The sequence below is a fragment of the Aphelocoma coerulescens genome, chromosome 12 (genome assembly GCF_041296385.1).
Source record: "Aphelocoma coerulescens isolate FSJ_1873_10779 chromosome 12, UR_Acoe_1.0, whole genome shotgun sequence".
NCBI classification, from domain to species: Eukaryota; Metazoa; Chordata; class Aves; order Passeriformes; family Corvidae; genus Aphelocoma; species Aphelocoma coerulescens.
The window spans coordinates 15546552-15572431 of record NC_091026.1 but is presented as its reverse complement, the minus strand read 5'-3'; the positions used below and the strand labels follow the sequence as shown (position 1 = coordinate 15572431).

Sequence of the window (25880 nt, the reverse complement as noted above, 5' to 3'; positions counted from 1 at the left end):
CCAGCTCTAATTGCTCAATTGAATTACTTGCAGACAGATCACAACTCCCTTCAATTAATCAGTTCCATGAATGCTTTTTTCCCCCAATCCCTGACCCATAGCTCATTCATGGAACCCATGCTTGTGCTGATTTAATTAGCTATTTAACTCACGTGGCCTGGGAGGATTTCCTGTTTGCACAGGCCCTCACTTAAGCTCAGATTTGCATACAGCTTCTAATTCTCACTTAACATTCACCCTTCCAAAACCTTTCCTGCCTCTGACCTCCCATGCTGGGATCCGTGTGGGAAGCCGATGCACTACGAGCATGAACCCAGCTGGAATGAATTTGTTTAAAAAGCTGAGAGGACTTTCACTGAGGTTTTTTTGGCATTGCTCACCCAGTTCCAATTGCTTTATAAATTTAATGGAGTTAATTCTGGCCACTAGGTGCTGGGCTGGTTGTGGATAAGGGGTATAAAGGCAGCACAGAGTCACAGAATTTCATCTCTTGGCACAGGGAAAAGACTTCATGCAAGTGAGACTTTAGACTCCTGTGCAGTAAGTTGGAGGCCCAGGTGATGTTCCTAGAAATGTTTGAATTTTGACTCCCATAAGCCATAAAGGTGGTAAGGAACTGGGGGTTGGTTGGTTGGGGGTTGGTTGTTTGTTTGTTTGTTTTCCTGCTACTCCTTTGTTCATAAGAGCTGGTTATGGGAAAATACCAGAAAATCAGAGTTGCCAAGGTATCTCAGTGGTTCATGAAAAACTGTTGAGTTTGGTTGTTTTGTGAGTTGTTTTTTTTTTTTTTTTTTTTTCTGAGGGGCTCTTGCTTATTTGTTTTTGTGGGGTTGCTATAATGGTAGTGGGAAGTTATGGCTTTGATTTTGTAAGAGAGTAACTCTGTTACTCTGAAGAATTAATAAATAAGTTCTGATTTAGAGTAAATCTGTAGCTTTCCTGTTCCTTTGTCAGTGGAAGAAATCTTCAAGTATGTTAAACCTTTCTGCTGCTGATTACTGCAGGGATTTTTACTGCAAGGTAAATCTGCGTTTTACAAGCAGGAATGCTTTCCAGGTAGATGTTTCTGATATGCATCAAAGGCTATGTTTGATAATGTTCTCCTCAATTGAAAGTGACAATAATTATAGGAAAGAAATTGGTCTATTTCTGTGCATGTCCCAGAACATTAATTTCTCTGGTCAAACCAAGATTCTGAAGAACAAAATACTAAAATTTCTCAAGATGAGGCTTAATACTTAATCAGCCAAATTCCCTTTGTGTCTCCTACCTGCTCACCCAGAAACAGGTTGTAATCTGCTTTTGTACGTGGATAAGAAGAGTGAGGAGTGATGTAATTCAGAGAAAGAAAAATATATTTGCAAAATATCTTTTCTTGGAATGTTGCCCACAGAGTCATGCAAAGTTTAACTGCTAAAGAATCCCTTCAGAGCCTGGCCTGGTCCAAAGGAAGGTTGCTCTGCTGCTGTGCTGCCTCAGGCCATGCACAGGCTCTGCCTCTGGTTGGTCCCCTGCTCTGGTCTCAGTTACTGTAAGCAAAGCCCCAGCAGCCAATTCACAAAATTAACTTTGGAGAGATCTGGCTTTATTTCTAGTTATTAAGCACCAGGGCTGTCATTTGACAGAGCTTGTTGGGGATCAGGTCGGGCTGGGCAGTCCTTGGCCACACCAGGGCAGTTGCAGAGAATAAAGAGCCTGGCCATAGCTCAGAGTGTCATGGAGAGCAATAAAACCTTATCAAGAAGGAATCACAAGTACCTAATGAGAATCAGATGCAGCATAAAAGAGGCTATGGGCATGCTCTTAGCCAGATGCACAGGGAATTATGTACATAAACAGTGGATAATTTGGTTTTACATCTTATTTTTCATTCAAAACTTGAGGAAGAAATGACTTGGTTACTGGAAGTGGTGTGTAGGAAAGCTGCTGTTAAGCACTCGGGGATTGCTTCCACAGAGCTTGGTGTGATGGAGCTGCCCTGGGGGACCTGACATCTCCACTCAAGGTGGTCTGGAACAAACATCACAAAGTCCCCTGATCAAAGTGCCCTGGGACCCTGCAAATGAGAAGCCTCTGGGTCAGGAGAGGTGAGCCTGAGTCCCCCTTAGCTGGGGCAGACAGTGGTGGTGTGGGGCTGTGGTCCCTCAGCACAGAAGGTCCTGCTGCTGCAGCTGTGCCATGGACCACGTGCAGAGGCAGCTTCGGATTCAGTCTAAGGGCTGAAGGAGGATGCTTCCTGCTTCTGATGTTCTGGTTTCCAGGCTGGAGGGTCAGAAGGCTGTAGTGCATTACTGGGAGATTTACTTCCCACATGAAACAGAAATTGCTTCCAGCTTCTCCTGCCTTGTGCTACTTGTGGTGGCTCGTATGACTGCATTTGTTGTGATAAATGCAGAAAACCCAGGACTGAAATGCAAAGGGAGAGGCAGCTGTCAGTCAGCCCAGAAGGGCTGGAAGGCAGATGATCTTGGTGTTAAGCCTTGCTTGGCCTTGGTGAGGTGCATAAAGCTGGGCAAATTGCAGAAAGCCCTTGCCTTTAAAATGAAACATGCCTTGGGCTTCTCCCCTGAGTGCAAGGTACTATAAAGGGGACTTGTTTGATGTAATAGAACCATGTCTCCTCTTCTGAGGTTGAGGTTGCCTGGGTTGTTTCCAGGATTGAGATTCCCAATGTGATTTAAGAGGGATCAGTCCAACCCCTGCACTGCAGAAGTTGTTTCACTCAGGGGGGCCTGGTAACTATAGGGCTTGTTCTCCCCATGGATCCAAACCTGCCTGACAACTTCATTCCTCCCCACCACATAGCTGACTTCACAAAACTCCTCTCTGACATGCACCACAGAGCAGGCAACTGCTTTGAGCCAACCCAGAGCTGTGTGTTACCACCAGCCCTCTTGCCAGGAGGGCTTTTTGCCACGCGCTGGTGTCTGTGATGACGCAGAGCAGTCGGTGCTGCTTGGAGAGAAGAATAGTGTGTTTAGGGCAGATCTGCAGGAGTGTAAATGCTGCTGCTTCTCACTGGGAAAGTGATGCCCTCAAAGATTTGGCCCTCTGTTTCCCATGTATTTTGGTGTGAAATCCTTTCCCTTGAATGCAGCTGAGCAAGGATGCAGCTTCCCAGTGTCTGTGATCCAGGAACACCACAGGATAACCAGGCCCGCTGCTGCTGTTACCCAAAGGGGAGCCCAGCATCCAGCAGGACCCAGCTCCATTACTGCCAGACCTGCAATGCTGCAAGACCTGTGTAATTGAACCAGATTTGTGTTAATTACCTACTTATCTGTGAAAACCTTAAGGTTCAGGATTAAGAGCAAGGAAATTATACTCGGGGGATATTTTAATGAGCAGAAAAACCTATACTTTGTTTCACAAGTCACTTTTTTTACATTAAAACTTCCTGGGCTTATAATTAGAAATTTAATGTTTTGTGAACTGCAGTTGTTCAGAAACTATGGGGGAAATGGTTTATTTCCCAGCTGCCCTCTTGCTTAATGAATCCTTTCAGGTTTGTTTTCCAGTGGTTAATAGCATAGCACTTATGCCCACCCTGTCTCACAGAGGAATTTTAAATCTATAGGGCACTTCTGATTATTTTATATACATATGTATAAATTCAGGCAGTCAGTGAACCATAACTAATGCAAGTGTTTGGCTGTTTGGGAGCAGAGGAGAGAGTGAAGGAAAGGTAGGCAGTGTGGGGACCATGGGCCCCCCAGGGACTATCACCCTGTTGGCTGATGGGAGCCAGTCTGACAGGCAGGGTGGCGTGGGGGGAGATTCTCAGGGCAAGGACTGTCTCTTCCAGAGGCCATGGCACCATGCAAAACGCTTAGTAAATGACAGTTTAGAGGCAATTAGGTAATTGTACCTCTCTGCTGTTCACCTGAGTTCAGCATGCACTCCGAGCTCTCAGGCTTAGGCAGGTGTTACCTTGATCTCTGTAAAGCTGATTTTTGAAAGGGTCTTTTCGTTACATATTTTTTTTTCTCTCTTTGAGTCCAGAAACTGTAGCAGGAGAGCTGCTGGCTGTTTTCTGCTCCTCCTGAGGGCACCCAACTACCCTGCCCTTCCTAATATCTACAGCCACAGCCCATGCCATGCCAGGGTAGTATTTTAATGCACAGCACTCCCTGTTTCAGGATAAATGTACCTATGGTGGTGAGGCTTGGGGTGTGTAGAGACACCTCCCTTACAGTGCTGTTGCAGATACCACTACTGAAAGAAGCTGCACAGGGAGGAAAGAGTCAGAAATAGCAACCAAGAGGCTGGGTATAGCTTCAGACTTCCTCCTCATTAATCTCAGAGCAGAGTCACTTAAAATAACTGTGACCTTCCAATCCCCATCCATTTGCAAGAGGCTGTCTAATTGTTCCTGTTCCATGGCAAAGGACCATGGTGTGCATGGGCTGCCTGGTTCTCCGGTGAGCTGGGCTCATAAGAAAGGCTGATGGGGCTTGGACTTGGCACTTTAGAGCTCAGATGACTATTTGGCAGGGAAAAGGTGCTCATCTGAGTTGGGTGGATTGCAGGAGGGCACATTTTTGGGTCTGGCTGTGCACAGTTTCCCCCTTGAGGAAAGCAGATTTAAGGGAGAGGTTTCTAGCAAGAAGGCAGCAGCACAACGAGCCTGAAGGATGCCTGGCTGCAGGAGGAAGCTTGCAACCAGAGAAGTAGGTTTCTTCAGCCTGGAAGCTGGGTTTTTAAGCCTGGAAGCTGGGTTTTTAAGCCCAGAAGCTGGCTTCTCAGTGGAAACATTTGGGGAACAGCTGGTATCAGCTATCACTGCTCCTCCTTGTCCATGGGGATGGATTGCACTGCTGTAAATCACTGCCTTGGCAGCAGTCCCTGTTCACACCCCATGCCTTGGTAAAATTGTAGGCTGGGAGTGGAAGTTGTGGAGCATCAATCCTGGCTTTCTGCCACCTGGGAGTGAAGGCAATCCTTGGGTACCATTGGGTGAACTTTCTAGGAGCTTTTTACTGCCTGAGAAGTGGTTGTGAGGGACAAGCAAATTTAGATCTAACCCACATGATCTACATATAGCAAAAATCCAAATACACCCAGAAGGAAAATTAGGACAACAGAAGTTGATGGGCTGAAAACTTGATTAACATGTTGAAAAATTTGACCTGATCTCAGGCTTTTTCCCTTTCTTCCTTTGTCACTATTAGTTTGGTTTTTAATATTACTGTTTAGGATAAATTTTGCTCTAAAATTAGGAATAAATTATATCAGCTACATGTCAAGCTAATGTGTTAATTCTGTTGCAACACAGTGGAAACAATATAACAGAATTCCCTCCCATGTACCTTCCTCTGATTTACTCTGGGGCTCAGCTAATAATATTGCCGTCCTATAGCTTCAAGTAACCAAATAATGACTTAAAGGTTCTCTTTATTGCATTCCTCTGTTGTGCTGGGGTGGGGAGCAGCTCCTTGTGATGCACTTGGAATAACATCTGCTGCTGTGTTATTCTATTCTGTGTTACATCGCGGTCCCTTCCCTTGCTTTCCGTGGCAAACAAGCAATAGAATGACAAAGCCATGGTTGCCATTGTCAGTGCAGCTCCTTGTGCTGCAGGCTGGATGAAATACCACACAATCATGGCACCATCCCATATTTATTTTAAAATATTAAACTATTTATATGGAGGGGTCATGAGCATGCTGCATTCATTAGCCAGGGCTCCAGGGAAGAGACAGCAGCGAGCAAAGAACACAAACAGGCTCTACACAAAAGTAGCAAAGAAGCATCCTTTGGAAATGTCAGTGCTGAGCAGCAATTAAAACCAGCAAAAGTTATAATAGAGAGAATTCCAATAATCTGAGTACAGCAGCCAGTCCTGACTGTCAGGGAACCTATGGTGGGATTCCCATGGATATAAGGATAGATGGTAAGGTCTGTGCTGCACAGTAAAATATGAATGGATTTTCTTTATGAAAAGAAGGATTAAATTGCTGCTTGTGTGGAGAACCAACAGTGATGGAGGCAGGCAGGCATGCAGCAGGTCAGAGAGGGAGACAGGGCTTGGTTCATCCCGGGATTGCATCCTACAAGATGCTGAGCTTCTCTCCGAACTGTGGGGCGGCTGCTAGGCTACACACAGGTGAGCGTGAGGCTTCTGCCAGGAGCAGTCTGGAAAACATCACTTGAGGGGAAGAGACTGCTCTGCATGACATGGTGTGAGTCCAGCATTGGCTCAGGCTGCTCAGAAATGGCCATTTGACCTTGCAAAGCACTCTGGGCATCACAGGGCAAGGGGTGTTAGAGTCAATGGATAAGAGGAGGGAGTGGGGGTGTGCTCTCTTGTGGAAAATGTTTCTGAGCAAACAGGAATTTGTCCAGTAACTCCATTTGAAGTTACTCCATGCTACTGCAGTGGTTTTATAGCTCTTAGTCCCCTTCACTCCATCTCCCACTGGAATCTGTTCAGAAGGGTTGTTACACCTCGTGCCATCCCATCCCTGCTGACTTTGCATGCAGAGAAATGCTACTGTGGTCTTGAAGCTCACAATTAGGATAATGAACTGAAAGAGGTCAGAAGAGATGAAATATTAATCTTTGGCTTGCCATGCCCTTTCAAGAATTAATTTACATTGGGCAGTTATGTGGTACTTTTCCTTTTATATTTTCTTTTCTCATTCTTTTTTAAAGGAGAGATGGGTCACATCCAAAACCCAAAGTGTTCAGATGGGCTTTGGAGCTGTCCCTGGCTCTTTCTACTTCCCATTTTCCAGGCTGCCTTCTGAAAATATGTTTTATGAGGTTTCTCACTCCAACTTTCCTGTTACCTGCCCACAGGATTTTAATGTTTTAGTGACAACAGAGTTGCAGCTGGTGCAAAGTAGCCAAAACAAAACCAGGAATTGTATTTCCTTTCCTTTTCCACCTCAGGGTCTTCTGCCTCCCTGATTTTTGCTTTTGCTCTTTCTTCCCTCCTGCCTTGAAACTCCACTAAAAATTTCCCAGCTTTTAGCAGTCCCTGCAGGCACAGAAGGAATGATCCTTAATTCCCAATTTCCATTCTGCTGCTGGTCTCAGGGCTTTTTATTTCAATGCAGAATTACACAGAAATTCCTACAGGGACTTTTCACATCCATATTTCCTTGTAGCACTGCTGCTGAATCATCTAGGAACTGAAACTTGCTTGGCTGGAGAGCAACGTGTTTTTATAAATTATTGACATGCTGAAATTGGCCCTGGTCCAAGGCAAGCCTTCTACTTTGTTAATATGCCTTGGGTTTAATCCCCGTCACACTGAGGAGGATGAAGATGAGTAATCTCCAGACGGAAAGGCTGGATCTAGGACCTAGTGACACATATGGGAGGTGGAAACTGGGAACATATATGCCAGGAGTGGATTTCTAGCCAACATAGAACGACAAACACAACTCTGTTGGTTCAGATGTTGACTCCAAAGAGTCACTGGGGAGCAACAGCTCCCAAGAGCAAGTAATTCACTGCAGGAGCTCTGATGGGCTTGTTTTTCCCAGTTCTGGATCTCTGCTGGGCAGTGGACTGTGTCTGTCGTTGTACAATCCAATTCTGTTTCCATGGATCTGGATCTTCACCTAAAAGCTCATTTGATTCAAGTCAGGAGTTTTAAGATTTTATTCTACAGCAATAAAAAAAAGAAATGAGCCTGGCAGTAAAAGGGTGTTGAGGGATGTATGGAGATATGATGTCCATCCATACGTGGTGCTGTATGGGGGGATTTATTGCCCAGGGTTTTGTGCAGAGGTCTTGGGATTGTGGAAAGCCTCCATGATGTCATGCTGAGAAGTGGGAGTTGAGCTGTTCCTGCTGTGTGATGGGAGCAATAGCCTGACTTATCCCTGCTGCAGTGGCTGCCTGTGGCAGGTCTGGCAAGCTGCTGTCGGCAGAGCTGTGCAGTGGATACCGTGACCTCTGTGGGCAGAGCAGGAAGGTGGAGCTGCTTCCTCTCCAAGCTTGTCTGCCAGGGACATGATTCAGATTTTACAGCTAATTGACTGCACTGATCTTGCTGCCAGAAAGGGATAATATTCAATGAGTGGCTTGTCTTTCAATAGCTGCTGTCCAAAACCCTGCATGCACCTTATAAAACCAGTCCTGTGACTTGGCTGACTGGTTGCTCAGAGGCACACTCTCCCACGACCCCCTCTCTTTCTTTTCCCTGCTGTTCTGTGCCCTGCAAGCAGTCCCTCACCTGGGAGGAGGTGGTGGCTATGTGATGAGTGACCCAAAGACAAGGATTTGGTATGATTCCCCCATATCTTTCTGTTTCTGATTAAAGCCTCGCTCCACAGAGGCTAATGAGCCTAGTGGAATCAGCCATCAGCCCCTGGTAGCAGGAGGAGGTGGACTCTAAGCCAACCAATACTTGCTAGAGGCACTGGTTTGCAACCCTGTTAGCCCCAGCCCTCTTGTGCTGAGGGCTGAGTGTTTTTGTGGACAGCCCTGAGCTTGTAGCTGGAGGGCACAAGGTAAGAACCTCATGTGGCAGACAAAAACCGATCAGCGCATCCACCACTGAATGTACCATGAGGTAGGAAATTTAGGAAACTTGTAAATACCACACCAAGGAGGCTGGCATGTGCTGCTGCTGCTTGCTCCTTGGCCTGCTCATCTGCCACTGGAGTTCCTTTGTTAACACTTCTTCCCCAAGCTGGCTCCCAGCAGAGCCACCACTGAGCTGGCTTTCATCCCTGCCCCGCACTGGGGAGCAATGCCAGGCTGGAGCCGCCAGCTCCGTCATACTTTTGTGATGATGCTTGGAAAACATAGAGCAAACAATGCCGTAGGAATAACTTATCTCACACACACTATGTGAGAGCTGTTCCCATGATGTTTGCTCAGCCCCTGACTAATTTAGCACACAGGATGGGCTGGCAGATTATGCAGTGAGACTCACTAATTCGGGCCTGCAGTTCATGTGAAAGAACGGCGAGACGGGCTGGGAGACAATGCAAGCTAATATTAGGACGCCAGGCAGGGAGTCAGGAATCCCAATCCTGGCTACCACTGACCTGCTCCCAGGCCCCAAATCCCTCATTGGAGCTGTCTGGAGAAAAGGAGCATCTCCCTTTATGTTCAGCCGGGTTAGCCCTGGGAGCCATTTGTCCCAGCCAAGGCTGCTGGCTGTTATTCTATATAAATAGTAATGATGATCATAATCTTTCCATAGGGGGTATGGCATGGAAGGGTAGAGCCTCATATCAAAGCTGCTGCTTTTGTTGGACCAAGCTCAGATGTGCAGTAGATGCTGCTTTAACATAAAGATGCTCTTGTGGGACCAGCAAGCAGTAAGTTGATTGGGGATATTTCTGTGAAGATACAGCATCTGACACCGCCATGAATTCTTCTGCTTCAGTGCTTCAAAAAGCGAGGTGGGGTTTGTATATCTTCCAAATCACTGAGTGATATCTCGTGGTGTGTTAATTGGCTCTGCTCCTGAGAATATTTGTGTATGCTCAGCCTTACACGTGTGGCTTGTCTGATGCCTGTAAATTACTCTCATGAGCAAAGTAAAGCCAGGCCCCAGATGGCTGCAGGATCAGGGCTGTGCTGTCTGTTGCTGCCGTGTGTGTTATGCCTTTTGCCAGGATTGTAATTCTGACCCAGAGAGGGATCTCCCAGCTACTCCTCACCATGAAGGAAGAGCATATCCATACTGTTCCAAAGGAACTCCTTTTCCAAACCTTCAGCTAGTCCCATCATTGTGCCTTACTGCTACCTTTTTATTCATTTCTTTTGGTCTTGTTGAGGGTACTTGGACAAACTTTTTGTGAGGGTAAATCAATTCTCTATTACAGAAATCTTTCCTCAACTCAGTGTTTTTATGAGGAAAAAGGGATTTTTGCTGTTTATTCTGTATATAGAATTGCGATTGATATTGTTCATTGATTCTTTATTTTTGAGAAAAGCAAACCCCTTCGAAGTGGAGCTGGTGGACAAGATACTGCACTGATACAATCCCATGCACCAGTTAGTTTTGGGAAGCTGAGCCTTTGTGGCTAGTTTTATTTTCAAACCAAATCATGAGATTGACACCTTTAATTAGCTCTACTCAAGTTGTTTGAACCAGACTTTGCTACGGGGAGAGGTAGGTTATTCCCAGCTTTTTATTCCTGATTTTTTTTCCATATTTAAGCCATTAGACTTTAATACACATCCACCACAAGGGACTACCAACTTACTCAGCACACAGCATCTTTGAAAAGTTCAGACTTTGCCTCTTCTTTATGGCACCACAAAGACTTAAAGCAGAAATCTTTCCTGATACAGCTTTAGTTTTCAGGATTTTTAGGGGGAATGAATAGCAAGTTTTGTAGTGAGGATAAATAGAGAAAATAGAAAGGAGAGGGCTGAAGAGGTGAGGCAACAGGGGAAGGAGAAGGGAACAGCATCTTCATAAGCCTCAGCAGAGCAGGGGTGGAGCTTAAGGATGCAGTGAGGCTCTCTCTGTATCTGCAGAGGGAACAAGGAGGATAAGAAAGGAGGAGAGAATGAGGCTCTTGAGCTGAAGTGAGTTTGGGTGAGTGTTGGTGCCTTGGGCAGTTGTGTTGAGCTCTTGCAGCACAAATCAGAGGTGAGCCCTTTTCTTTTTCAAGCAGCAGAAGCAGAAAAGTGGAGGTTTATCAGCTGAGACACGTGAATTGGGATAGCTTATCTTAGCAGGACACAGCTAGTGTCTACTGAAGAGTCTTTGGTAACTCATGTGGAGACATTAAAATAGCAAAGAAAAATTCCTGGGGAAGAATGTGACTTAATAAGACTTAATATCTACCAGACTAGGAGGAGGAATTTGCTTCTTCTATAGCTTGATCATGGTCAACAAAGACCAGGAAAAGCCACGATTTTCCTTTGTTTTCTTTTTTTTTCCTTTTCATTTTGGAAACACTCCTGTAGGTACCAGATACCTCCAATAAAATGTGTCCCAAATGGACACTGTGTTGACATTTCTTTCAGAAAGTTGAAACATATGGCAGGCTTAGCTTCCCTTGCAAAGCCAATCTGATCCCTACTCTAACCAAGAGGCTTTGCCAGCTCAGCACCCAACTTCTTCAGAGCTTTTCAAGCCTGGCTCCCTCCTTGCCAAAAAGCCCCACCCACAACAGTCATACCCTGGAACAGAAAGGCTTCTGCAGGGAAGATATGCCTGAATGAAACAAAAAAACCTGGGAATACAAGTGCTAATGAAAGTTAATGAAATCTACAATTTGTAGTTGTGTTGGATTTTTTAGAATCTTGCTTTTTTAAAATGGCTGGGCCCCCTGAGACTGGCATCCTCACTTCCAAGTGGTCACTCTGACCCTTTGCTTCCACCCAATAAGCTCAACCACATCCCAACATACCCAGCCTATTGTGTATTATTTAAGCTATAGGATATGACAGAGCATGTTTTATAGAGCCATTAATTTATGCTGTGGGTGACTTTAACCACCCAAGAAGTATATTAATGGTCCTATAAAATATACCCCAGAGTGTCTTAATATGGTTATGAGATTGATCTTCAGCTTTATATTCTACTAGGTGTGATATTATTGAAATAAATTGTAGAGGAAGGTGACATGAGATCCCAGTAAGGGGCGAGTTTCCTTTTTCTTCCCAGCATCCTGTGGTCAGACTCACTCTGAGACAGCCATGGATTGGACTCCAGCCACTCAGCTGCAGGAGGCTGGAGATGTCCTACACAAGGGGCTGCCTTTTGGGATGGAGCTTGCTGGTCCAGCTCTGCCACTGACCTTAGGCAGGACCTGTCTGCGCTGGCTGGTCAGTAGCTTTAACCAGAGCTGCTTATGTCCTGACACTTGGAAGGTTTTCTGTACATACAGGGTTTGTTCAGTACCTGGAGTTGGGTCATCTGTTGAAATGTTTGCCAGGGCTCAAAGCAGCACCAGCCCATCTCCTCCTTGCTACCAGAGAGCAGTACCAGCCTGTTGAGAAACCCTGGATGCTGCATAGAAAATTCTCATCCAATAAAAGTTAAGTAGGATTACTATAAAAACAATTCTTGTTTGGGAAATAACCACAATACATGGCTTTCCTACTGACAGATTCTGGTAGTGTGAGTGTGCCAACAGGAAACTTCAATGTCTGAGAAACTGAATCTTGTTTAAAGTCTTTCTTCTCTCTTTTCTTCCAGGATCTATGTGCTCAGGCTTTCAAAGCCTTGAGGCCTGTAATATCAAAGGTTTGAGGTTTATCTGGAAATTAAGAATAAATTCTGATGCATTAAATAATCTGTACTTTCATTTGTAGTCTTAATCATTGTCATCTTCTTCTATGCTCTCTAGTGGGAGACATGGCTGTGAACTGCCATAAACCCACAACATTCTCAGTGACTAGACATGGTTTTCCATTCCAAAAAAAGTAAAACTGTGGTTTCCTCAAGTTTCAGTAGGAAATCTGAGAGAATGAGTTGATGCTTGGGGGAGCTATGACCCATTTTAGAATCCAGGACACAGCACGAAATTTCAGGGATGTTTGAGACCGAGACCATGGGTCAATAGCCTATCTGAAAGAACCATTTAAGCTGTTGTGTGTTTGTAGCGGGGCCCAAAGCATGCAGAGCACCTTCTGAAGGAGGAAGAAAGCACCAGCCTTCTCATCCTGACAAATTAGCAACTGCCGAGGCATGGGCCACCAAACCACAATGACTGCAGACAAAAGAGCAAGGGAACCAGGCTCTGCTTAAAGGCCTGAGCCCACCCAAATCAGTTTTTGTAGTGCTGTCCTGGGCTATGAGCTGGTAAAAAGCATGCAGACCTGCATGAGATGAGGCTGGACCAGCTGCTGCAGGTGAAATAGGATGGCTGCAGTGAGCCATCCTTGGATGAGGAATGTGCCTGATTTTCTCCACCCCTGTGTTAAGCTTCAGCTGTTCCCCAGGTAGGTGCCCTCTGAAGATTCCTAATTAGTGTTTAGGAAGTGCTTAGAGACCCTCACAAAAAGGAGAGTATCACTATTAGAACTGCAGTTGTTAGAGATGAATACAGTCTGTTAATCATTAAATCCATCCCCTGCGAAGGCAGAACCACTGTCCCCTGGGAGAGAGGCCAGGCGCTGCAATGAAATGCAATGCCAGGTTTGTATGGAGTAATAACCCAATTATCCATCAGCTGGTGTTAGGGACCCTTCTGGGCAGGAGCAGCCCTGCCATGGGTCAAGGGCTCAGTACCTTTAAAGGCTGACCAAGGGCTTCCTTTAATAGAGGTGGTTGGAGAAGCTGTGTCCTGAAATAATCTCGTTGCAGCAGTAAGGTGCTGGGCAGTCACAGCATCAGCAATCAGGACAACAAAAAACCTTGGCTATATTTGAGCTGTTATAAGTGGTGCCAGCTTCCAGGATCTAGGACTATCCAGATTGACCACCTGGATGCAATGAGGAGATAAAATGGTAGGAAATTGGTCCAGGAGAAGAACTGAAGTGAAAATCTGAAAATCAAGATAAAGTTCTGGTTGAGGTTTGCTGGTTTTGTTAATTACCAGCAAGAGCAATTTTGGGAACACAGTGGCCCAGACAAGAGTACAGTGTTAAGATTACCACAGGGACAGCTCACACTTTCATTACAGTTGCAGTGTTTATAAGCAAACCGAAAAGGGCCCTTGGAAGTCTGTCATCTCATAAATTTTACTAGCAAAACTGTTTTTCTAAATAGTATTTTTCAAAATTTTTTCCATGAGGCATGAGTAGTTCTGTAAGATCTATTCAGGGCAGCCACAGCTCATGTGATGCTCACATGGATCCCAGATGATTTTTAGCTTAGCAGGGCTGTCACATAACGCATCCTGCAAAATGATGGTGATGAAAATACGTCACATCCAAGTCTCGGCTGTGAACAAGGGGCTCCATGCATGGTGAGCTCACACATGTGTGATACAACTATCAGCCAGGGCACAGATGAGAGAGAAACCCTTCCCCACAAGCCATGCTGCTGCTCTGTAGGGTCTACAGCCCTCTGGAGCATTTATTGCCCAGGGGATCCAGCCTGATGACCAATCCACTCTTTGCTAGTGAAGGCACAATAAAAAGTGTGCTGGTCATCCTGAAAGTGACAAATTGAACAGTTGCTTACCGAGCCAGCAAAAGCAGATGTGAGGCAGTTATTGCTGCTCAAACATAAGGGATCAGCACAGCTTTAAGGATGAAAATAAAGTATGACATTTCCAAATGGAAGGAAGCCTCTTGGAAGCAAATGAGGGCTAGACACAGCAGGTCCATTGAACTTCATGAGTCCATTTCTACCCAAGAAGGCAAGGTCTGCCCCCTCCCTTGGAAGGACTTTCCTGAGTCCTGGCAATCCCATCTGCTTCCCATGGAGACCTGGACAGAGGGGCCTGAGGCACAGGGGATGGAGCTGACTCACTGCTGTGCTATGTGACATTGGATAAGCCTTCCATTCCCTTGCCTGGAGGTGGCTGTGCCACTGGGGCCGGAGACCGCGGCTCCCGTGACTGCAGAGCAGTGTCTGCAGCGATGGGAGTTCTACAAAATAGCCAGGTCAGAGATTGCAGCTGGGGAAAGGAGTGATGGAATGCAGGGCGTGAGGGAAGGACAGGCTTCCCTGCTCCATCCGGGACAGGTGCAAGGTCAGGGAAAGTACCCCGGTCACCTCCCTTAGGTCTGTGAGCTAAGCCTGGCTGATCAGCTGGGCCAGCATCAGACGATGTTAGGCTGAGCTTCTTCCCCAGGTACCGATGCTTCCCGAACCTGCCGCCTCTCCTGCATCGCAGATCACTGCAGGACACGCTTGGCTGGGAAGATGTGAGATGAAAGAGCGACGCGGGCAGCAGTGAAAGTCTGCGGGCTGTAGTGTCTGAGTACACATTAGGGCAGCACAGGGAGCCAGACCAGACTCTTTGTTTCTCTGTGTCATTTCTCAGTCCTGATTAGCAGCAAAATGGGACACGCACACATCTGACAACTGAATTCCTTGCTGGAAGGGGTTCGGTCATGCATAAGACTGCTCAAAATGAGGCCTGGCTTTCAGGTTTGGAAGCATGGAGCATGACCTGGAAGGGACAGCTGGTACGTGCACGCCTACTTATTTTCCCCTTTTGAGTTTTGCACCAGTTCTGGGTGACTTTGAAGAGTTGTGGCCAAGGACAAACAAATGAATGCCTGTCCCTTTCCCCAGCAGCCAGACCTCGTTATTGGTCTGTCCAGCTTCTAAACAATTACAGGAGGACAGGACAATGTGAGAACAGCATTAATGTCTCAAATTCGAGCACTCAATCAAAAAGTGGAGTGAAGAACTAAGAGTAGGAGCACGACTTTCACTCAGCCTTGTGCAAGCGCTTTGATACCATTTTAATGATTGGGCTTGTGCAAGTTTTTCCTCAGGACTTGTACTTTGTGTCCCCTTCTGTAACAACCACCTGGAAAGCGCAGGTAAGAAGTGATTGCAGAGGTTTGCAACTAGGAGAATCCTAGAAATCCTCTCGGAAAAGCAAAGTTCTGCCATCCCCCCTCCCCTGAAACATGAGCATCTCCGGGAGCTGAGCTGAGCTCTCGGTGGCGCGGGACAGAGCACCCGCGCTCCGGCCCCTCTCGGAGGAAGAGGATTCCTGCCGGGGGGGGCTCACCCTGGCCACCGCCCGAGGGGCGCCGGCGCTGACTTCTCCCTTCGGGAAAGTTGTCCGTGGGAGCGGGGAGGAGCCGGGGCCGCACGTGGGGCGGGGGGGCCGCGCCGGCCGTGCCGTGCCGTGCCGTGCCGGGGGCGGGGAGCGGGCGGGGGCCGGGCCGGGCCGGGGCGGGCCGTGCCAGGGCGCCTGCGCCGGCGGCGCGGAGCGCGGCGGAGCGGGACGGACCGAACTGGAACAAAACAAACGGCGCTTTGTATCGCCTGAAAGGCTCCGCGCCCCGCGCAGCGCCCGCGGAGAGGGGCGGCAACAGCGTGCGGCTGCCGGATTTGCTTTTTCAGCGCTTTAAATTTATTTTTAATTTTTTTTTCCTTAATAAGAGGGGAGAAGGGACAGCGCGGAGGGGCGGGCGGGAGGCGGTGCGCGCCCTCCGCGGGCGCGGAGCCGTGCGGGCGGCGATGGCCTGAGCGGGCGGCGGGTCCGCGCTCCCTGCGCACCTGCCGAGCGCGCTCCGCGGGCGCGGAGGGACGCGCAGCGCCATGTCGCGGGTCGTGCAGAAGAAGAACCACTGGTCCAGCCGGGTGCGGCAGTGCGCGCTGACCCGCGGGCCCGGCGGGCAGCTGGGCTTCGCCCTGCTCGGCGGCGCGGAGCACGGCGAGTTCCCGTACGCGGGCGCGGCGGCGGGGGACGGCGAGCCGGCGCTGAGCGAGGGCGAGCTGCTGCTGGAGGTGCAGGGGGTCCGCGTGTCGGGGCTGCCGCGCTACGACGTGCTGGAAGTGATCCGGAGCTGCAAGGACCCCATCGTGGTGAAAGCCGTCCGACAAGGTGCGAGGAAGACGCGGAGCGACGCGGCGGGACGGGGGGACCCCGCTCCGCGCTGCCCGTGGGGGGTGTGGGGCAGGGTGGCCACGGGCCAGCGCGGTGCCGGGGGTGGCGAGCATCAGCCCTTCGGGGCAGCGCAGGGCCTCGACAGAGGCACGGACGGGGTCCCGGTGCACCCACGCCTGTGCGCACCTTCTGCGAGGGCAGTGATGCACAGGCACCTCCACGTCCGGACCCGTCTGCAGCCGCCCCGCAGTCCTCTGCCCTGCGCTAAGCGCAGCGAGCAATTGCGTGAGACTTTCCCAAAGGCACTGCGGAGCCGTCAGCCTTCCCTGCGGGGAACCCGCGCTTGTCCGGGGGAGCTCAGTGTCCGGCTGACCCTTGGAGAGTCTGAGGGAGCGTCACAGCTGGGGGAATGGGGCAGGAATTCCCTTCTCCAGCAGCTGAGCATCCTTTGGAGCTGCTGAGTGATTAGTGGAGTCTTGTTCTGAAAGTGCAGCGTGTGTTTGCCGGCTGCCAGCGTGGGAAGAAAAAGCTTGGACCCTCCTGCATCTTCTCTCTGTGGTTGAAAGGCTGCTCAGATTTACCTTTTTTCCCCCCTGGTTTGCCCTAGGTGAGTGCACATCCGTGCTGCCAGCCCTGCAGCACACAGGTGAAGGGACAGTTGGCTTTCCCATTTGGCTGAGGAAGAGGATAGGAAGAGTTCTCCCATGCTGGATTAAAAAGATGCCACTTCATATCCGTCTATACTCAACAGTCGCTCAACAGGTTAGCTAGCAGGCCTGGCTAATGGGCTTGGGATTTCCGGGGCAGGACTTCAATTTAGTACCAGAAGACTGTTGGTGCTGCCGCAGCCACCGAGGCTGGTTGGATGGGCAGGAGGAGCAGGACTGCAGATGGACAGCCGGAGGTGTGAGAGGCAGAGGAGCACCCTGAGGTCAGCTCCAAGTGCAGGAAGGAAGGGAAGTTTTCTTTGTGTTGCCCAAGACATTCCTTAGGGGAAAGTTTAGTTGTAATCCAGATGTGTGCATCCTAAAGGTGAGGGTTTCACTCTGACTTGTGGTGCAAGAGGTTTTTTTTTTCCTGTGCTTTGTTAGCCCAGCTGGTAGCTGCAGACAGAATTTGTGGCCAGCTGGCAGGACTGTCACCTGAAGTCTTGTCCCTGGGCTCACTGATGAGCTGCGATGAAGGGCTGCAGGCACTTGTTTCACAGCCATCCTTCAAACCTCCGGAGCCAGAGCAGATCACAGCGATGGGGTGTCGGAGAGGAGCTGAGCCGTGGCTGTGCACTCCTCCTCCACCACCTGTCCCGGAGCTGATCCACCAAAGCACGGCTACTTGTTAGTCCCTTCCAGGACTCAGTCGCAATATTCCAGCACACAGTGTCAAACACCCAAAAAAACCAGGTCTCTTTAAATAAATGCCTATTTTTCCTGCTGTGTTCACTTCACTGGGAAGTGGTGAGGGAAACTCAGCCTGCTGGTTTCCCTGCCCAGGTGGGAGGGGGAGAAAAGCATGACGAAAAGTATGAGGAAATTAGGCAGTGTTTTTTTACATACTGATTGTTTTAGCAGAAGTGTTAAAATACAGCTTGTGGTGTTGCAATGTGATCAGTGTTGGTGGATGAAGGAAGGTGTGTATAAAACCCCAACTAAACAACTTGTGATCAAACTTTTTTTTTGTTTTGGAAACATGGGTTAGTACAAATAAAACATGTCCTGGGAATAAACTGCAGACAATAGAACTTGGTGGTAAATGTGTCTCAGCTCTAGGATACGGTCAAAAGAACGGGCAGAGGACTGAGTTTTAGTGTACTGGTTGGGTTTACCTGGAAAGTAGGAGAAAAACCAGTCTGTAAGTCAGGGCAAGCACTTAAACCTGGGACTGTTCTCATCCAGAGCTGAGAACCAAGTCCCTGGTTACTGTGGGATTGTAGTTTCCTTTTATTTCTTTCTCCATATTTTTTAAAAATGCTTTATTGGCCAAGAATGTGGAATAGAAATAAATATTTGGTTTTTAAGTCACTAAATATTTTTGTGGTCTGGAAAGCAGTTCCCTGTGCCTGTCAATGATAGCCTGGCATCTGCATGCTGCTCTGTGCAAAGCAGGGATCTCACTCATGTATCAGAATCATAAGCATTAAAAAGGAGAGTATTTTAATTAAAATTTATTACTTCTGTGTTAATTAAAAATCTGATTATGGGAATAGCAACTGTCATTCAATAGGAAGTGTGTGGCACTAAAGCAGACAGCAAAGGAGTGTGCAGATAAGATTGCAAACACATTTTTAACTGTGATTTTCCTCCTTGTCCCAGTTTGTAGTCCCTAATTGACTGGTGCTGAAGTGCTGGGGCAATATTAGCCTGGAAATGTATACATTTTATTGCCTGTCTGTTTTGTATGACATTTACAAGGCTGGAAAAACAGGAAATTTACTATAAATAAGTCAGTAATCTGCAAGCATGAGCAGAGAAAATAACAGTTGTGACCTTGCACTTGGTGAAAGAGACTAGGATGTGAAATGTAGGTGGATTAGGCTGCTCATGGGCTTTATCATTAAACCAGAGTTTGTAGACTTACAGGTTCACATGCAATATTTTTTTTCTCTCTTTTTTGAGTGGTAAGTTGGAAAAGTAAGTACAAAAAGGGGGAACCTCTATGAAATCCCTTGATGGGAATACTGGTATTTAATACTGGTCATATGGGATTTCCTGGTCCTTTGGTCACCCTGGGAGGAAGAGTGAAGAAGGCTAAAGAACTTTAATGGAGCTTTCCCTTCCTTTTCCCCATAGGCACCCTTTTTTGCTATCACATTTAAGAATAAAACTGTACCATTATAGTTGCCTGTTTTGGGGGAGAGAGAGGAAGAATCTTGCTGCCATGTATCTTAGTAACTTTCAGAACTGTCAAATGTGTGAAAAAACCTCAGTTAACATGTAGTGCTTTTATGACTGACTGTTTCCATCTAACATCTGTGCCTAAGTTCTGACGAAATTGGCAATTAACTTCTGTGGACTTAATAAATGCATTTTTATTATTACTTGGTCAGAGAGTATGGAATTAATAGATTGAATTATAGGAGCAGTGGTCACATATTCTTGTGTAAAGCTGACATTGCCTTAACATAGTGATTTCCCAGCTGTACTGTGAATATTGTAGCTTCCTTGAATACATTTCACATTTGTCAAAATAGCTCACTTTGATAAATTGTTAATTGATTGCATTGGATAGATCAGTTATAAAATCGGGTGCACCATTGATTCTCATGGATCTTGGTTAACAGAGTCCAGCAAAATAGAAGTTTGTTGTGCCATCCTCCAAAAGAGAAGAATTAAGACTGTATCTATAAAAAATGGATCATATTTTGTTTGAGGCAAGGTATCTGGGTTTCCATTCCCCTCAGTGAGATGGGCACGTTCAGAGAGATTTCCAGGTTTTTTTTGCTCCTTGGTTTGATGACCTGTGCCAAACCATACCAAGCCAGATGCTTGGTATGGGAAACTGTCAAAGTTAATATGTTTGTAAATTTATTTTTAAATTGCTTTTTTTAGTTCTCATTTCAATGCTTTGCTTCCCTAAAAAGTCTCATAATCCCAAGCTCCTAATGACCAATCGTTTTGAAACCAGGAGGTGCTGAGAGCAGTTTATGCAATTAATAATTTTGATAGGACTTTGCAGCTGGGATGATCCCACGGTAGGGAGGAGTTGAGGGTGCTTGTGGGGTTTTTTTTTTTAGCCCTGTGCAGGGCAAACAGGAGCAGGCATGATCCCAAGCAGAAACAGTCACTGTTTACCCAGTGCTATCAGCTGCATTTGTTTCTTTTCAAACATTAACTTGACCCTAAGATAAATTCTGAAATACAGTGCAGTGACTCAGTGCTTCAATGTCAGGCTGGCATCTGCTATACATGAGATGTTAAACTCAGTTACATATATTAATGTGAACAAAACCAGCTTCTTTCAAAAAGTTTGCGTGAGTTTGAGTATTTGAATCTTTTCCTTTTAATTTCTTGAGAGAGCTCATGAGATAATTTCTGTTGGTTTATTTGGTTGGGTTTTTTTTGTAAAACATTAAAAAAAGGAAGGAAAAGTTTGATGCATGTGTAAATTCCTGTGTGTTCGGTGGTTTAGCAAACACATGGAAGCAGTGTCACTTTGTAAGTGGTGATGCTGAACATCCCACGCTAAGTGCCCGTGCCTGGCGTTGCAGAGCCCGGCAGTGAGTGCTGGTGCCTGCGTGGAGCAGAGTTTGGGATTGATGTGCTGGGCCAGCAAAGGGAGGGGCTGTTTAGGCAGTGAGCTCGTGCTGTTCCCAGTTTACCTCTGCAGTGTCACGCATGAGCTCCAAAAAGTGTTTTCCTTCCATCTCTGCTAGCTCAGTGCCAATCGCTTGCATGGTGTGCTTTCTCAGTCATTTTTCCATCAGACCCAAATTTTTTTAGGACCCAGGTGGATTTCAAGTGGAGAGAAAGAAATCTTGCCATCTGAAAACCTGGGTGATGTTCTTGTGTTTTAAATTTATAAGTCCTGTTTTCAGCTGACTTGCTGGGTGACAGTTGGAATAGTCACAAATGAAATGTAAAACAAAAAAAAAAGGCAAAATCTCTTCTTCTCTCACTTGGAGCATATTTTGCTACAAATCAGTAGTCTTCTTTCTTTAAAGAAGTACTTAAAGAAGTACTGCACTTAGCTGTCATGAAATGTGTATGTCTTGTATTAAAATACTGCCTTGAGGAAGACCTTATCTTTACCGTGCCTGAATTTACAGTGTAGTGCTAGCCAGGATTTAGAAGTTGATCCTGCTTGTGCCAAAGCAGCCATCCATCCTCTCCTGAGCCACAGAGTAGCACCCCAGAGATGGACATGAGAGCCCATGCCTGTTATAAAAATTTCCAGGAATTAATGTGATACTTTTAATGGCATGAAAGGGGATTATGCTTTCCACAATAAAGTTAATCTTTCCACCCATTGAGGTGGGACTCTTGGCTCTCTCTTTAAGGCCAGTCAGATCACAGAGCAATTAAATCACAATTATGGTCTAATTATGAGCAGTCATTCAACATCATTGCAAAATAAGATGTTAACACCATCCTGCATGTTGTTCCATGTTTTAAAGACCGAGTTACAACTCCTGCATGAGTGAATTATTGACCTGCTATCATGAGATTTAAGATTCATCTTCCATGTTCGAAATGTAAGAAGCTTTTTTTAACAGGTTTGAAAGCCAAACCAGCAGTAGCTCCTTGCATTCCTGGGTTTGGGATTGTTATTTTCTTCTGGTTCAGCTCAGGCTGTGATCATTCATGCATCTCTTCTGGCTGTTCCTGTATCTCTTGATCTGATACCTGGGAAACACACTTGCTCCTTTGGCAGTGTATTCGTGTACAGGGAAACATTTGCCCCAGGGCAGCTACATTAAGGTGTAAAGATATCCAGAGTAGCACTTTTGTGGCTGTGCAGAACTGATGATTTGAGCCCTCTCTCATTAGATTTCAGCATGGCTCAGTTTGAAGTAATGTGGAAGCTGAGAAGATGCTGCTGCCTCAAGGGCTTTTTCTATCGCATTAGCAGGATCTGGGCTGTGGGCAAGGGCAGGATCCTTGGGACCTCTCTTGAGGTTTTTTAAAATAATTGGCCAAGTTTTTTATTTGCATTCCTTTACTTAACTCCAGACACAAGCTATGCCTGCTAGTTATTTCAGGTGTTTGGGTTTTTTTTTTCCCACACTTCCTCTGACTTTGACTGGAACTTGTAAATCAAGGCATTTGGTTTTGATCCTTGTGTGCTGCAAGGGACTTAAATTTCTTGGTGAAAAGCACAGAGTAGTGGTTCTGTATGAGCAAGTGCCATGAATACATAGAAGGACTGTGGAGAATTTGAGGCAAAATGTTACCTGAAGGTAGGGAGCCTTGCTGTGAGCACTCAGTGGTACTTGGAGGGCTGGTACTCTGATTTCTGCATCCTGTCCGAGCTCCTTCCAATGTCTGAGCTCCACATCCCAATTCCTGGAGCAGCACAAAATGCAGATCCTCCTGGTCCATATTTCTTCAGAGTTTTTCTCTAGCTCAGCTATGGAAAAGATTTATTTTTGCCTTTTAGAAACTGAGTATGAAGTGACCTTTTTGCACCAAGGGCGCAGGGATGGGTCATCCCCCTGTGATCTGTGAAGATCTCACGCGCTCCCGTTGCCCTGTCACCGGAGGCATCTCTGGCAGGACTGGGGAAACAGCAGCTTCTCATCGCTGAGTGACAGTGCTGCTGAGTGTGCAAGACCAGCTCCTGCAGAAACATCGTTTTCACCACTATCATCATTTTCTCTGTCTCTCTTGACACTTGATGTTTTGTTTTCTCAGTTTATATGTTGGTCTCGTGCAGCTTGCCTCGGTGTAGCTGTTGCAGTGGTTTGACAGGTAGGGGCTCAGAGCTGGCAGCCCAGAGAGATCCACAGAATCAGTGCCTTTGATGGCTTAAGTTTGGGCCTTCCTGCAGGGATCTGGTGTTGGGAAACAAACTTAAGCCTAGGCTGTCATCCAAATTTTGTTATCTACTGATCTGAGAGAGAGCTGTGGAAGAGGCTGCCTGTTTCCAGAGCAGTTTGGCAGCTCTTGCATCGGGCTGGTATGTTGGCAGGTTAGGATTTTTTTTTTTCCCCCTTAATTGTAATTATTTGTTTTCCCTTCTGAACCAAATAGGTGGACCAGCATCTCTCTTGGCCCTGCAGGAGCAGTATGGCTCAGAGTAAATGGGATATTTTTGTTGAGATCCACCCTTCAGTTTCCAAAGGTCACACACTCCATCCATCCTCCCTCTTGTGACATTTTAAATGGTTTCCAGAACTATTCCACTGCTACAGGGTGGAATGATGGCATCATGCTCTCTGTTAGTCCCCAGCCCTGACTCTGGCTTCATTTGTGCCGAACTGTTTTGTGTTAGTAATATTATTTAAACCTGCAGATTTTTTTTTTCTAACTGCCCCTAGTAGACCTTGGAGAAACAAACCAGTTTTTTCTTCAGGTCCTGATGTTTTGGGTTACATTTTTACACACTTGGCTTTTTACTAAAAACAGTTCCAGTTTTTATAGTTGAGAGGGCTTGTATCATAACTTAAAAGAAAAATAAGGTTTTAAAAAATACTTGTTGAATTTCATTAACTGTCCCTTGTTAGACTAAACAATAATGCTTATTACACAGTGTGAAAATAATGCAAAGTGCCCTGTCTTCAGAATGGAACAGGAAATCAAAACAAACAAAGCCTTTGGGATGACTTGCAAAGTGGAACAGATGCCCTTACAATTGCAAGCATTTGAATAAGGAATCAGTTTTGCATGGTTTGCTAATCCTTCAGTAAAGAGTTCATTGTCTTGGATTATACATCTGTAATTTTGGAGCCCTCAAGTCAGTGTCTCAGTACAATTAGAGTGGGAAAAGACTGACTTCTTTCTTCATATCCTTAATCTCTGGCTTGTTTTTTAAGAGGAAAACCTCAACTCTGGGTCTTTCATTTAGTTATTAACAAAAAGCCTTTGAGAAAGAAGCTGCCTGAAATCCAGCCACTCCCTCAACACAAACAAAGCTGGGCAGATATTGTGTACTTTAAAAAAAAAACAACTTTGATGTTCAACCTGTCTTATTCCAGTGGTGCAGATCCTGCACTAAGTGGGTGTCAGACCAAACTGATGACAGACACAGATGTCTCAGAGGTTTTTGGATGAATAAGAGAGGAAAGTTGCCTCCCAAACAAGCTGAACTGGGCAGGTGAGGACCTGGGCTGCAGAATAACTGCAAAATGACTTTTCTTAAAAATAGCAAGGAACATGCCCATCCTCCTCCTTTCCCAAAGGCACAGCTAGAACTCCCAATTTGCAATTTAAATGGCAGGGATACCGGTGGATGTTCCTGGGGCTTGGGCCTGCCCAGGAGCAATTCACTGGAGCCTTGTGGGAAGCCAGGGATGGCTGGAGGAGAGGTGGAGTCAGCAGCAGGAGATACATAAAAGATACCAAAAGCTTTGGGATGGGGAAGTTTCCCTGTTCACTAGTGGAGTTGTTAGTGATACTGAAGCTGTCCCTAAAAACAGGCTAAGTGTTTCCTGCAGGACCAGCCAGGAGCATGGCTCTTTCTCACCAGTGACAGTCCCCAGTCCCAGAGTAGTCCAGCCCACCATCTTCTTGTTCTGGCCATACAGGAGATCTGGAGAGGGACTTTTTACAAAGGTGCATAGTGATAAGATAAGGGGGAATGACTTTAAGCAGAAAAAGGGAAGGGTTAGGCTAGATACAAAGTAGAAATCCTTCACTGAATGGATGAGTGTGGTGAGGCCCTGGCACAGGTTGCCCAGAGAAGCTGTGGCTGCCTCATCCCTGGAAGTGCCCAAGGCCAGGTTTGATGAGGTCTGGAGAAAGGTGGTATAGTGGAAGGTGTCCCTGCCCATGGCAGGGGGTGTCAGAACTGAATGATCTTTAAGGTCCCTTCCAACTTAAACCATTCTGTGAGTCTGCGATGCAGCTTTAGCTCTGCTGGTGAATGTTCTGTTAGGATGTGCTGCCTGCAGTAACTCATGCTGCCCCAGGACAGTGCACGGCTCCCCTGCATGGCGTGGGTGCGGTGGGGGACGTGTGGCAGAGCACAGCCCTGGGGGAGCTGATCCTGGTAAGCTGGAGGGATGAGATGTCTGCAGTTTGGCTGAATTTGGGGACACTGCTGTCTCCAAGCTGAGTCTCCTCTTCTCAGTGCTGCTGCCTGGGTTGGAAAGCACTGGAAGACAGGGTGTCCTGATGGGGCTTTGGCAGCCACTGGTCCAGCCCAGGCTTTGTTCTCTCCCTGTCCTGTGGGTGAAAAAGGGATTAGTCTGATGCAAAACAAAGAATCATATCCTTCTCTTTTCCTTGCTATGCATTTTTCCGTAAACAATGAAGTGAGTAATATAGAATATCTTCTCAATGTGCTCTGGTGGTGGTTGAGAGGAGCAGCAGCAGCCTGGCTGCATGAGCAAGTCCAGAGGTTCTGCTGGCTGCTCAGCAGGGACTCTGAGGATCACAGAATCTGTTGTTTCTGAATAAGATCAGTAAGTTGTTTGCTTCTTGGGAGGGGATGGCTTGCTTTGTTGTTGCTAGATTGTCTTCTGCTGGTACCCCAGCAAATGCTGTGTATTTGTTTGATGTGCAAATACTAAACTTGCTTAGCAATGGTATACAGAGTTTTGTTAACTTTTGTATAGTCTGTGTGTGCTGTGGAGTCCTCCCTGTCACCTGCCATCTGCTTTTATTAATCAAACTGTTTCCAAGTGGAGATCTGAGCTGCCAGCTTTTATACATGTACTGTAGCTTTCCTTTTATTTTATTTTTTTTTTAATGAAGAGATATGGGCATGCTGAGATTGTTCACCCAATTTCACGTGGAACTATTTTTGTCTGGACTAAGCTACAGTCTATAAATCCCTCATGTTGCAGGAAGCTTTGTTTGCTACAGGTGGAGCAAGGCAATTAAACCCCCA

General features: G+C 46.6%; 1 protein-coding gene and 1 long non-coding RNA gene across 15 annotated transcripts in view; both read left to right on the top strand.

Annotated features, from left to right (window-relative positions):
• Positions 1-468: 468 nt before the first annotated feature.
• Positions 469-12213, top strand: LOC138117281 (uncharacterized). Its single transcript, XR_011154603.1, has 4 exons — positions 469-557; positions 955-1020; positions 1957-2087; positions 12128-12213. It is a non-coding gene; the product is annotated as an uncharacterized lncRNA (long non-coding RNA).
• A 3538-nt stretch (positions 12214-15751) lies between these two features.
• Positions 15752-25880, top strand: part of MAGI1 (membrane associated guanylate kinase, WW and PDZ domain containing 1) — a 336356-nt gene continuing 326227 nt past the window's right edge. For all 14 annotated transcript variants that reach the window (XM_069027545.1, XM_069027541.1, XM_069027540.1 and 11 more), the window contains exon 1: positions 15752-16391. In XM_069027545.1, coding sequence (XP_068883646.1) covers positions 16106-16391 — 286 coding nt within the window. In that variant the 5' untranslated portion in view covers positions 15752-16105. The remainder of the gene's footprint in view (positions 16392-25880) is intronic.